Here is a 13,491-nt window from a genome sequence, read left to right on the forward strand (position 1 = left end):
TAATGATCAAGTGAATATAATGAAAGCTACAGTATAGGCACAGAGTTCAGTTTGTCTACCGCCTAGTGCTTGTGTCGACAGTGGGGACTAGTTCCCATCAATATAGAGACCGGAAACACCCTTGTGTGGTGTAACGGAACTTCGTTCACACGGTCACGTGTTTTGCTTTGGATTTCAGATTGAGTAGGCAGTATGCGGCGACACGTGTCAGGACTTTACTGCTGTTTGAAGCGTAACACTAGCTAGTTATTTTTGTATTAATAGTTTTTTGCTTTGTTTAACATGCTGGTGAAGAGGCACGTGTTTGTGACAATTTTCTCCGTTTTGATCATGCATTGTGAATGCCAGCGACATTGGAGAGTTGGAAGCAGACAAGAATACTCCTCAAGTAAGTAATGTTAACGTGACCTGGACCAGAGCTAGGTCTGGACGAATATTAGCCCCTTCCGAGGGTTTTCACGGCTGGCTACTTTGGAGGTTTAAGAATAGCTTAGCTTTTGAATTGAATTGAATTTATTGAGGATAGTCCCTTGAGATGTATAATCTCATATTCGAGGGGGTCCTGGAGGGTTAAACTTGGGTTTTGGCTAACTAGCTAGAGATCAATAGACAGGTAGATAGACCTATTAACTAGCCTAAAACCTCCAGCATGGGCGACTGCTGACGGGCCGTCTCACAGTCTCGAGAGGGCTAAACGAGCACATCTGACATGACTCGCGAGCTTAGGGTTTGCAAGCCCGGGAAATTTAAATGGCTCGAGGAGTTGTGAAGTCTTGTTCTAGCATTAGCTTGCTATATCTAGCATTTTTGTAGCTAGCTAATGCTAACGTTAAAAATGATTTTTTTTGTTTAAAAATAAACTAAACATCTAAAGCAGTAATTATACCCAGTAGCAACCACCCATATTATATTATTAACAAGATAACTTTGATTACATAATGTTACTTGAACAACAACCCTAGCTAGCTAGACGAATTTAAAGGTCCATCAGCTTTAAATCATTCCTTGAAACAGCTAAAGGTCTATAACATTTTAAACTTTGAATGAGAGTTGAAGAGTTAGGTTGTTGATTGAGTTAGGTTTCCAAGTTGAAGGGGGTTTCATGTTGACTACCATAGTTGAATTTTTAAACTAGCCAACGTTAAATACTTACTTCTTAGTCTTTAGTTACTAACTCGTTCAGTGTCGACGGCAGCTGTGGTCTCTCACACTTGTACATCTCAGTTTTGTTGTGACCCTCGAATGTGATTGGATGGTATTTGTGTTTTTTTATTGAGAATATTTATTACAATTTCACAACATACATTTTCATATTGTACTATTACCATACATTATATAAATCATTTTAAAATTATTATTTATTAGTTTCAGTAGGCTATAGCCATAATTTAGAAACCCTGTGGCTACCTGAGGTGTCTCTAGTTTCCCAGGTGGGAACCTAGCTATATATCATTGGTAAAACAATATCAGTGGATGAATGATTAAAATAATACAGAATAAATGAATAACTTAAGTAGAGTTAGATTGTAGTACAGCCAGACAAAATCAATCATTCTATTCATGTAAATAATTGTACTGTCTGTTTGAATCTGATTAGTGTAACCAGATACAAAGATGACCGGACATTGTCTCTGTGGAAGATGTATGTTCTTGCTGTTGATGGAGTGACATGTTCTTGCAGTTGGAGTGATTTATGTGGAGGGCCAGTTTATGGAGATGACAGATGAAGACAGTGACGCAGACGTGAGCTTTAATCTTACAGCCAACGTAAGTCTTGAATACAAGCTGCCGACTCCTATGATTATTAAGATTATGCTCAATAACAGATACACTCCAATACTCAATTTACAAATTACAAACTACACAATAAGTACAATTTCTATATAGTATAAAATACGGGTAAGAAGAAGCATATCGGCCTGGATGCTATATATGGATATGAATAAATAAATCACTGGGGGGTGGGGGGCATAGGCCTATCTGCATGCTATATGTGAGGTATATTGACATTTGCTTCTGGTTATGTTATGTACAGTAGATATTCTATCAGAGGTATTCTCCCGAGCATGGAGTGGAGAATACCTCATTGATCTCAGCTTTGTGTAGTTTCTGAAGAGAAGGGAAAGCTGTACTCTGCAGATACATCTTCTCACTCACTCACTCACTCACTCACTTACACACACACTCTGACACCGACTCCAGTTAGATACGGATGTACTGTAGTAATGATTTGGTGTGATGTGTTTGTGCAGTTTGAGGCTGCATGGTTCCAGACCAACATTGCATCAGGGACATCCCACCAGACTGATGAGGTGATCCAGGCAGGTGCTGTCCCCATCTTCATAGAGATACTCAGCTGTGACTTCCAGGACGTCCAGAAACGGGTACAGTGGGAATGAAATGAAGAATCTCAATGCTCGCTTATTCTAACTGCTATACATAAAATACATCTTAAGCTCTGTGACCCTTTTTGATTTATATTGAGTTTCTGATGGCTCTTCGTACTGTGTGCTCCTGAACCTGCAGGCAGTCTGAGCCCTCGGGAACAAGGTCTTTGGACTCTGTGCCATGTAGTGGACTGCAACATCCTACCCTCCCTAGTGCAGTAAGTGTCATTTTCCTCTAACTCTCCTGTTGTAAGCAGACAAAATGGACCCCCCTCATGGTAAGAAATGGGGCAGATTGTATTCGCACACAAACTTGTACATGCCATCTGTTACATAACACGTGTGCGCATTTGTAAAGCATAGAACATACTACACAGTAATCACTTACTGTGACCGTGCAACATTGACTTGCATAACATTAGTGTAGGTACCCAAGATGGCACTTATGACTCTTGTAATGACAATGGAGTTGAATCTGTAATTAAAATATCAATCTTGCCAGCGCTTAATTTGACAAGAAATATCTTTGGTCACTACTAGTACATACCGTGAGGGAAATAATTATTTGAACCCCTGCTGATTTTGTCAGTTTGCCCACTGACAAAGAAATGATCAGTCTATGATTTTAATGGTAGGTTTATTTTAACAGTGAGAGACAGAATAACAACAAAAAGTCGCAAAACATGACTTGGTACGTAATTGCAAAACCCTTGTTGGCAATCACTGAGGTCAGACGTGTCTTGTAGTTGGCCAGCAGGTTTTCACACATCTCAGGAGGGATTCTGTACCACTCCTCTTTGCAGATCCTCTCCAAGTCATTAAGGTTTCGAGGCTGATGTTTGGCAACTTGAATCGTAAGCTCCCTCCACAGAGTTTATATGGGATTAAGGTCTGTAGTCTGGCTAGGTCACTCCAGGACCTTAATGTGCTTCTAATTGAGCCACTCCTTTGTTGTCTTGGCTGTGTGTTTTGGGTCATTGTCATGCTGGTATACCCATCCACGACCCATTTTCAGTGTCCTGGCTGAGGGAAGGAGGTTCTCACCCAAGATTTGATGGTACATGGCCCCATCCATCTTCCCTTTGATGTGGTGAAGTTGTCCTGTCCCCTTAGCAGAAAAACACCCCCAAAGCATAATGTTTCCACCTCCATGTTTGACGGTGAGGATGGTGTTCATGGGGTCATAGTCAGCGTTCCTCCTCCTCCAAACACGGCGAGTTGAGTTGATGCCAAAGAGCTAGATTTTTGACCACAACACTTTTACCCAGTCCTCCTCTGAATCATTCAGATGTTCATTGGCAAACTTCAGACGGGCCTGTACATGTGCTTTCTTCAGCAGTGGGACCTTGCGGGTGCTGCAGGATTTCAGTCCATTACGGTGTAGTGTGTTACCAATTGTTTTCTTGGTGACTGTGGTCCCAGCTGCCTTGAGATCAGACAAGATCGTCCCATGTAGTTCTGGGCTGATTCCTCACTGTTCTCATGATCATTGAAGCTCCACGAGGCGAGATTTTGCGTGGAGCCCCAGACCGAGGGAGATTGTTTTTTTGTGTTTTTTCCATTTGCTAATAATCGTACCAACTGTTGTCACCTTCTCACCAAGCTGCTTGGCGATGGTCGTGTAGCCCATTCCAGCCTTGTGCAGGCCTACAATCTTGTCCCTGACATGCTTAGACAGCTCTTTGGTCTTGGCCATGGTGGAGAGTTTGGAATCTGATTGATTGATTGCTTCTGTGGACATGTGTCTTTTATACAGGTAACAAGCTGAGATTAGGAGCACTCTCTTAAAGGGAGAGGACTCATTTGTGTGCCTCATGGACATAACCAGTCTGTGGGAGCCAGAAATCTTGCTGGTTGATAGGGGATCAAATACTTATTTCACTCAATCAAATGCAAATCAATTTATACCTTTTTTGAAATGTGTTTTTCTGGATTTTTTTCGTTGTTATTCTGTCTCTCACTGTTAAAATAAACCTACCATTAAAATGATAGACTCATCATTTCTTTGTCAGTGGGCAAACGTGCAAAATCAACAGGAGATCAAATAATTATTTTCCTCACTGTATTTTCTCTGTATTATATAAGTCTGAGCTCGCAATCTGATTGGTTAAGAGCTGTTGTATATACATGATATATGGAGTCTCTTTACAATTCTACTTAAGATATTACTGTGCCACTTGTTACTGCCTAATTGATGCTATGTTATGTTGCGATCGTACTATAACCAATGCCTATTTGTTGTGAGAATAGGTCGGTTGATATGTTATAAAATAATGTTAATAAATAAATGTATTTTATTCAAATATTGAAATGTATTATTATAATTAGAATAAATGTATTCAAATTATTCAAATAAACAAAGACACCAATTTGCATTCATCAAAACATTTTATTTCATAATATGTCCAGGTAGAGTTTAAATGGTCCAGTCTATTCCCCCACCCATGTAACTTGGCATGGCCATCCTGAGAATTTGAGATCACGTGATCTAAGCTACCACCCATTGTCATCACTCCTGTTGTTGGTAGTGCTCAATCCGGGCCTTGCTATCACGACTGCCACTCAGAAACCTGAACACACGCCCACAGACACCGACGTGTGATAGTGATTGATGGAGGAATGACACCTTTAAAAAGGCAATAAAACTATTGTTTTGCTACAGGCTGCCTCAGGAGATGGTGATTCCTCCCCCTGTCATCAGAACCCTTCAAACAAGAACCAGGAGTGTTAGGGGAGGTGTTTGACATGCTGAACCTCAAGGTAACTGTACTGCTGAATACCAAACAGTTCATTTTGATAGCCTATGTTTAAAAAGTGCAATGCAGTAAGGTAATTAAACATCACAATTGCTCAACCATGTTACTACAGACCTCTTCATGGATCTACTTACTGCCACTGATTAAACACCTACAATGCCTGTTGTCTCACATCTGTCCTGTTTACTACTGCTTTATAATTACATCCTTCACTGGATCAATATTGAATATGAGTCTGAGGTTTGTTTGTCTGATTACATCAGGCCCAGTGCAGAGGACATCAACTGGGCTTTGTGTCAGACAAAAAACATTACTGCCACCAGCATTGAGGGTTAATCAAAGTCATTGACCACATTCAGTTTCCTCAGAAGACAGACATCTGGTGACTGATAACATACTCTTAACACGAATGCATAGATGCCATACACAAGACTAGTTGGATAGAATAGAATATAGTATTTTGTGTCATGTTATTATATCTTCACTCTGTTGTATAGAATTGCATGGCTATGCCCATAACTTTAAGACCTTTTTTGAAATAACAAGTGTAGGTCTTTAATTACCTGATATTGATGCATGTACTTCATTCTATAGGGCACAGATGGCAAAGTCTATTGGCTGATGGTAGGTGGTATGGTGGCACCCGGTGTCCGGGTTGAGTTAAATGATGTTTATCATCCTCATTCCAGCCGAGCAACACAATCATCTCAGCCCTGCCCAGTGCCTTGCACAGAGATACAGTAGATTTACGCAACTACTACTACTAGAACACACAGTTTGAGTTAAAAGGCTTCACAAGAGCTAAATACTGTTTTTCTCTGATCATAAAGCCATTCCCCTAACACAGAACTGAATCAAGAAGCGATATTGTTGCAAGTGACCTCTGTGTTCTGGTCCTAGATGAGTCCACCAACATCCCCATGACCTGGAACCTCCCGGCCTCCAGGACCAGGGGACGGCACTCCTTACAGTCCAGGACCAGCGAGCCTGAATTATTTATTTTTAAGTATAAAAGATATTACAAATCTGAAATAACTTGTACATGAAATCTGTCACATAACATGTGTGGGCATTTGTAAAGCATAGAACATACAATTCACTTACTGTGGCCGTGCAACATTGACTTAAATAACATTATTGTACATGTAGGTACCCCATATGGTACTTATGAGTCTTGCAATGACAATGAAGTTGAATCTGTAATTTAAATATCAATCTTGCCAGCAGCTGCTTAAATTCAAGCCAAGAAATATGTTTGGTCACTACTAGTACATATTTACAATGGGTCTGAAATGTGATTAAAGGAGAACTTACTGATACTTCAATGGTTTTAAGTAGCTCAGAGTATGAAGGAGTTGACTGCTAAAAACGTACGGAAGATGTATAAAGACATTCAACATCAGTATACAGCCTTGTATACTGATGTGTGATACACAACAAGCAGCATTCATTTAGCAATGCTATTTAATGTAAGGGAGGAGGATGGCATATCTGCACATTTATAGCCCTTAACTCTCCATGGTCAATGTCCATAGACTCCAAGTCATCGTCCATCTTGGAAATTAATGAGTTTACAGCCTGAAAATGATTAAACATTATAATTTGTTCTAATGATGATTCCTATAATGGTGTGTGCTCTTCTACATGATAGGGTCATTCATTTTGTTCCAAACAGATCAGTGCATGTACAGTCAAAATGTTCATAACACACTTCTCTCGCTGAGAAAAGCGTTTTCCAGGCATGGAAACACAAAATGTCAATAGGTGAATAAAAGCATTTCTACCACAAGAATACATGTTCTAATGATGATTCCTATAATGGTGCGTGCTCTTCTAGCCTTAGATGATGTCAGACGGTCAAATCCAGGAACTGGGCATGAGAGAGGAGGAGGGAGGGAGAGAAGGGGCATCAACAAGGATGAATGGGGTTTTCTGAAATATCCTTCGAATTTCCTTATTTGTTCTCTGCAATTGTTGCATATAGGCTCCGACATTTTTAGAGCTTCACATAACAGACATCTCACAAAATCTTGTGACAAGCATGTAATAATAATCATCACGTGTTTATTGTTACACTCAAATCTCCTACGAGCGATGGCGCTAGGGAGTGCAGGCAACATTTATTTATTATAAGCTTCACATAATGACTGACATCTCACGAAATCTTGTGACAAGCATGTAATAATAATCATCACGTGTTGTTGCACACAATCCTCCTACCAGCGATGGCGCTAGGGAGTGCAGAGATTGCGTGGCGCACCACCAATAACAAACGAGACGAAGACAGACCTTTTTTCAGAAGGCAGTTTTACAGAGGTCACATAAGATATATTAAACATGTTTATTAGCAATTCCGAGCGTTCTAAACCCACCGTCGTATGCTGAAACCCTCCCGAGTGAGTCAGTATCTTTGACATTTCTCTGCAACACTTGTTAGAAGAGCGGAGATATTTTTAAGGACAGCTGGTCTACGATGGGACAATTGTAGATACGGAGAGCTAGCTCTTCCAACGGCCGTATACCTACAGTCCAGAAAGAGGCTAGCTAAAAAGGTGAGACGTTTCAGACGTTCATTCTTTAACGTTAACGTAAACAGGACTGAACTAGATCAATATAGCTTACCCCATCGAAATGGATGTAAACAAATGCTGCGTGTTGTTGTCATGTATGGTAGGTGTCGGCTGAAACTTCGCAGTTCGCTGTGACAGCACGCTGGGAGACTCCTCCGGCTACACCCCTTGCTGCAGGTACGACACAAATCCCAACTGACCATCATTCACTTCAATGGAAAGGCATGCCGGCTTCAGACAGCTCTCTCTCAAAAAGTATAAAGGTCACAGCTTAGATATTGACACCCTAGGAATCCTGAGAAAATGCTGAACATTTAAGGCTATGATATGTCCGTGTAGCTTAAAAACTGTAGCCATGGCGACGAGTTAGAAAAAGGGTAAAAATGCAAAATGAGCAGCTCAAAAGGTAGAGTGTGGCCCATACGTTTCAATGGAGAGCGTAGTTACCGAACAAATCGTCATACAGCTAAAACTATAAGTCACACGGCTTAGATACTTACATTGTACGAATCAGCACAGTTGTGTGAACGTTTTAATTTAGAATATGTGTATGAGCTGTTAAAACTGTAGGAGCGACAGCAGTTTACAAAACATGCAGATGTTTTCAAAATACGAGCTGCTACACTGTAAAAACTGAACATTCCACACATCCACTTCAATGTTAAAAAGGGTCCCAAACAAACTTAAATTACATAAAAACTATAAGGAATTTCAAAAATCTGAATGGTTAGTTTACTCACCGAAAGGTCCTGAACATTTTAAACTTTGAAGGAGGTTTCTAGCACAAAAAATGAAGGAGGAGATAGGTTTCAAAGCTGATGAGGGGTTTCAAGGTCTGCCATAGACTTCCATTGTAATTTTTTTTGGAGAAAAGCTGAATATTTTGAAAAGTATAAAATATATTAAAAATCTGAAAGATATCCCATAAAGACCTTAACAAGCTGAACATTTTGATAGTTGAATGGTTTCTGTAGCTCAAAGTATGAAGGAGTTGAAGGCTGAAGAAGGTTTCAAAACTCCCCCATAGACTTCCATTCAAAAAAATTGTTGAAAAAGTTGAATATTTTAAAAAGTATAAAAGGTATAAAAAATCTGAAAGTATTCCGCGCATGTCCTTAACAAGCTGAACATTTTGATACTTGAATGGTTTAAGTGGCTCAAAGTATGAAGGAGCTACAGAGAGCCAAAAAACGTACGGAAGAAGAAGTAAAAAAAATAAAGAACTGGATAACAATAGTGTGAATGCTCTGAAGCATTCACACTAACTAGAAAATTGCATTTCCTGCAGAAAATGCGTGTGAATGCTGAGCAGCTGAACGGAATAGCAAAAGCATTGCTGAAAATGCATGAATGTGAGAAATCTAAAATGTCAAATGCATCACACCTGAATGGTTGAAAATCCTGGAAGCTGAAAAGCCTGGAAGCTGAAGAACCTTGAAGCTTAGCTGAACTGTGAAACTGGCAGAATTGGAAGCTGAATTGCATTGCCTAAAGAAGCTAAAAACTTAAATACATTGCTACAAAAGCTGGAAGATAAACTGTTACACTGTAATGATGGAATGTATTGGTAAAAAGATTTGAAGCTGAAAAAGCTGGAAGCTGAAATGTGAAACTGGCAGAATTGGAGGCTGAATTGCATTGCCTAAAAAAGCTAAAAACTTAAATACATTGCTACAAAAGCTGGAAGATAAACTGTAATACTGTCAAAGCTGGAACATGGAATAAATGATGGAATATATTGCTAAAAAGCTTGTAGGCTGGAAAACCTGGAAGCTTAGCTGAAATGTGAAACTGGCAGTAGAAGCTAAGAACTTAAATACTTTTAAACTTTTCAACCTGAGTAGTTTAAGCCTTGAACTGAGCCTTTAACTTGAAAGATGAGCTATAGAGTAATACTGTCAAAGCTGAAAGATGGAATAAATTATGGAATGTATAGCTTAAACGATTGGAAGCCTGTCGGGGACAGTACAGTGATCTCTGGGCAATCTCTATGCACCAGATATTGAAGAACGTGTCTCTAGCTCACTCAGGGACTGAGTTGTGGGGTCTGTGGCGTGGATAGTGGCGAGGTGGCAAGACTCCTTGGGTCACAACCCGTCGGGGACAGTACATTGACCTCTTGGCAAATTCCATGCAACCTCCAGCGAAGACCATGTGTCTCTAGCCGCCTCAGAGGCTGTGTTGTGAGGTCCGTGGCGTGATAGTGGTGTGGTGGCAAACTCCGCCCCCTTGGGTCAGAGCCAATCGTGAACAGTGTAGGCCGTGCCGGGCTACCCACCTGCCTTCACCAGTGAAGACCGTGTGTCTCTAGCCACCTCAGAGGCTGTGTTGTGAGGTCGGTGGCGTGGTAGTGGCATGGTGGTGAGACTCCGCCCCCTTGGGTCAGAGCTGGTCATGGACAGTATAGGCCGCACTGGGCCTCCCACCTGCCTTCACCAGTGAAGACCGTGTGTCTCTAGCCACATCAGAGGCTGTGTTGTGAGGTCTGTGGCGTGGATAGTGGCGTGATTGCGAGACTCCACCCCCTCGGGTCAGAGCCGGTTGTGGACAGTGTAGGCCGCACCGGACTACCCACCTGCCTTCACCAGTGACGACCGTGTGTCTCTAGCCACCTAAGAGGCTGTGTTGTGAGGTCGAGGCGTGGTAGTGGCGTGGTGGCGAGACTCCGCCCCCTCGGGTCAGAGCCGGTTGTGGACAGTGTAGGCCGCACCGGACTACCCACCTGCCTTCACCAGTGAAGACCGTGTGTCTCTAGCCACCTCAGAGGCTGTGTTGTGAGGTCCGAGGCGTGGTAGTGGCGTGGTGGTGAGACTCCGCCCCCTCGGGTCAGAGCCGGTTGTGGACAGTGTAGGCCGCACTGGACTACCCACCTGCCTTTACCAGTGAAGACCGTGTGTCTCTAGCCACCTCAGAGGCTGTGTTGTGAGGTCCGAGGCGTGGTAGTGGCGTGGTGGCGAGACTCCACTCCCTCGGGTCAGAGCCAGTCGTGGACAGTGTAGACCGCACCGGGTTACCCACCTGCCTTCACCAGTGAAGACCGTGTGTCTCTAGCTGCCTCTGAGGCTGTGTTGTGAGGTGCGTGGCGTATTAGTGGCATGATGGCGAGACTCCGCCCCCTTGGGTCCGAGCCGGTCTTGGACAGTGTACGCTGCTCTGGGCCTCCCACCTGCCCCCACCGGCAATGACCCTGTGTCCTTAGCCCACTCAGGGTCTGAGTTGTGGGGTGCGTGGCGTGGATAGTGGCGTGATTGCGAGACTCCGCCCCCTCGGGTCAGAGCCGGTTGTGGACAGTGTAGGCCGCACCGGACTACCCACCTGCCTTCACCAGTGACGACCGTGTGTCTCTAGCCACCTCAGAGGCTGTGTTGTGAGGTCCGAGGCGTGGTAGTGGCGTGGTGGTGAGACTCCGCCCCCTCGGGTCAGAGCCGGTTTTGGACAGTATAGGCCGCACTGGGCTACCCACCTGCCTTCACCAGTGAAGGCCGTGTGTCTCTAGCCACCTCAGAGGCTGTGTTGTGAGGTCCGTGGCGTGGATAGTGGCGTGATTGCGAGACTCCGCTCCCTCGGGTCAGAGCCGGTTGTGGACAGTGTAGGCCGCACCGGACTACCCACCTGCCTTCACCAGTGACGACCGTGTGTCTCTAGCCACCTCAGAGGCTGTGTTGTGAGGTCCGAGGCGTGGTAGTGGCGTGGTGGCGAGACTCCGCCCCCTCGGGTCAGAGCCGGTTTTGGACAGTATAGGCCGCACTGGGCTACCCACCTGCCTTCACCAGTGAAGGCCGTGTGTCTCTAGCCACCTCAGAGGCTGTGTTGTGAGGTCCGTGGCGTGGATAGTGGCGTGATTGCTGGCGAGACTCCGCCCCCTCGGGTCAGAGCCGGTTGTGGACAGTGTAGGCCGCACTGGACTACCCACCTGCCTTCACCAGTGAAGACCGTGTGTCTCTAGCCACCTCAGAGGCTGTGTTGTGAGGTCCGAGGCGTGGTAGTGGCGTGGTGGCGAGACTCCGCCCCCTCGGGTCAGAGCCAGTCGTGGACAGTGTAGACCGTACCGGGTTACCCACCTGCCTTCACCAGTGAAGACCGTGTCTCTCTAGCTGCCTCAGAGGCTGTGTTGTGAGGTGCGTGGCGTATTAGTGGCATGATGGCGAGACTCCGCCCCCTTGGGTCCGAGCCGGTCTTGGACAGTGTACGCTGCTCTGGGCCTCCAACCTGCCCCCACCGGCAATGACCCTGTGTCCTTAGCCCACTCAGGGTCTGAGTTGTGGGGTGCAAGGCGTGGATAGTGGCGTGGTGGCGAGACTCCGCCCCCTTGGGTCAGAGCTGGTCGTGGACAGTGTAGGCCGTGCCGGGCTACCCACCTGCCTTCACCAGTGAGGACCGTGTGTCTCTATCCACCTCAGAGGCTGTGTTGTGAGGTCCGTGGCATGGATAGTGGCGTGATGGCGAGACTCCGCCCCCTCTGGTCAGAGCAGGTCGGGGGCAGTGCACTGACATCCGGGCAATCTCCATGCACCCACCAGTGTAGACTGTGTGTCTGTAGCTCACTCAGGGTCTTAGTTGTGGTGTCTGTGGCGTGGATAGTGGCGTGGTGGCGAGACTCCGCCCACTTGGGTGATAGCCGGTCTTGGACAGTATAGGCCGTGCCGGGCTACCCACCTGCCTTCAGCAGTGAAGACCGTGTGTCTCTAGCCACCTCAGAGGCTGTGTTGTGAGGTCCGTGGCGTGGATTGTGGCGTGATGGCGAGACTCCGCCCCCTCCGGACAGAGCAGGTCGGTGGCAGTGCACTGACATCCGGGCAATCTCCATGCACCCTACAGTGAAGACCGTGTGTCTGTAGCTCACTCAGGGGCTGAGATGTGGTGACAGTGGCATGGATAGTGGCGTGGTGGCGAGACTCCGCCCCTTTGGGTCATAGCCGGTCTTGGAGGGTGTGGGGCGTGCCGGGCTACACACCTGCCTTCACCAGTGAAGACCGTGTGTCTCTAGCCACCTGAGAGGCTGTGTTGTGAGGTCCGTGGCGTGGATAGTGGCGTGATGGTGAGACTCCGCCTCCTCCAGTCAGAGCAGGTCGGGGGCAGTGTACTGACATCCGGGCAATCTTCATGCACCCAACAGTGAAGATCGTGTGTCTGTAGCTCACTCAAGGGCTGAGATGTGGTGAGAGTGGCGTGGAAAGTGGCGTGGTGGCGAGACTCCGCCCCTTTGGGTCATAGCCGGTCTTGGACAGTGTAGGGCGTGCCGGGCTACCCACCTGCCTTCACCAGTGAAGACCGTGTGTCGCTAGCCACCTGAGAGGCTGTGTTGTGAGGTCCGTGGCGTGGATAGTGGCATGATGGCGAGACTCCGCCCCCTCCGGTCAGAGCAGGTCGGTGGCAGTGCACTGACATCCGGGCAATCTCCATGCACCCTACAGTGAAGACCGTGTGTCTGTATCTCACTCAGGGGTTGAGATGTGGGGACAGTGGCGTGAATAGTGGCGTGGTGACGAGACTCCGCCCCATCGGGTCAGAGCCGGTCGAGGACAGTCTACTGCTCCCCGGGCCACCCACATGCACCCAACCGTGAAAACTGCATCTTTAGCCAACTCAGGGTCTGAGATGTGGGGACGGTGGCGTGGATAGTGGCGTGGTGGCGAGACTCCGCCCCCTCAGGTCAGAGGTTGTGGGGGGCAGGTCAGTGATTGCCAGGCCATCCCCATGCACCCCTCATTGGAGACCATGTGTCTATAGCCCACTCCGGGGCCGAGCAGTAGCTGTAGAGGTGTTGTATGGAAGTTG

General features: G+C 45.9%; 1 protein-coding gene across 1 annotated transcript; it reads left to right on the plus strand.

Annotated features, from left to right (window-relative positions):
* The first annotated feature begins 200 nt into the window (after positions 1-200).
* On the plus strand, positions 201-6,929 carry LOC311329274 (uncharacterized protein). Its single transcript, XM_084463142.1, has 6 exons — positions 201-388; positions 1,682-1,767; positions 2,253-2,384; positions 2,527-2,605; positions 5,050-5,147; positions 6,044-6,929. Exons 1-4 carry the CDS (start codon positions 283-285, stop codon positions 2,533-2,535), a joined length of 333 nt encoding a protein of 110 aa, XP_084319268.1. The 5' UTR covers positions 201-282; the 3' UTR covers positions 2,536-2,605; positions 5,050-5,147; positions 6,044-6,929.
* The last annotated feature ends 6,562 nt before the right edge of the window (positions 6,930-13,491 follow it).

The sequence above is a fragment of the Borostomias antarcticus genome, assembly GCF_949987555.1.
Source record: "Borostomias antarcticus genome assembly, contig: scaffold_174, whole genome shotgun sequence".
NCBI lineage: Eukaryota > Metazoa > Chordata > Actinopteri > Stomiiformes > Stomiidae > Borostomias > Borostomias antarcticus.

What these genes read in the sequence shown, in the direction of transcription:
- LOC311329274 (XM_084463142.1), top strand. Translation starts at nt 283, where the DNA reads ATGCTGGTGAAGAGGCACGTGTTTGTGACAATTTTCTCCGTTTTGATC. An exon ending in CAGACAAGAATACTCCTCAA is followed by an intron (nt 389 to 1,681) that starts GTAAGTAATGTT and finishes ATGTTCTTGCAG; the next exon opens with TTGGAGTGATTTATGTGGAG. An exon ending in GCTTTAATCTTACAGCCAAC is followed by an intron (nt 1,768 to 2,252) that starts GTAAGTCTTGAA and finishes GTGTTTGTGCAG; the next exon opens with TTTGAGGCTGCATGGTTCCA.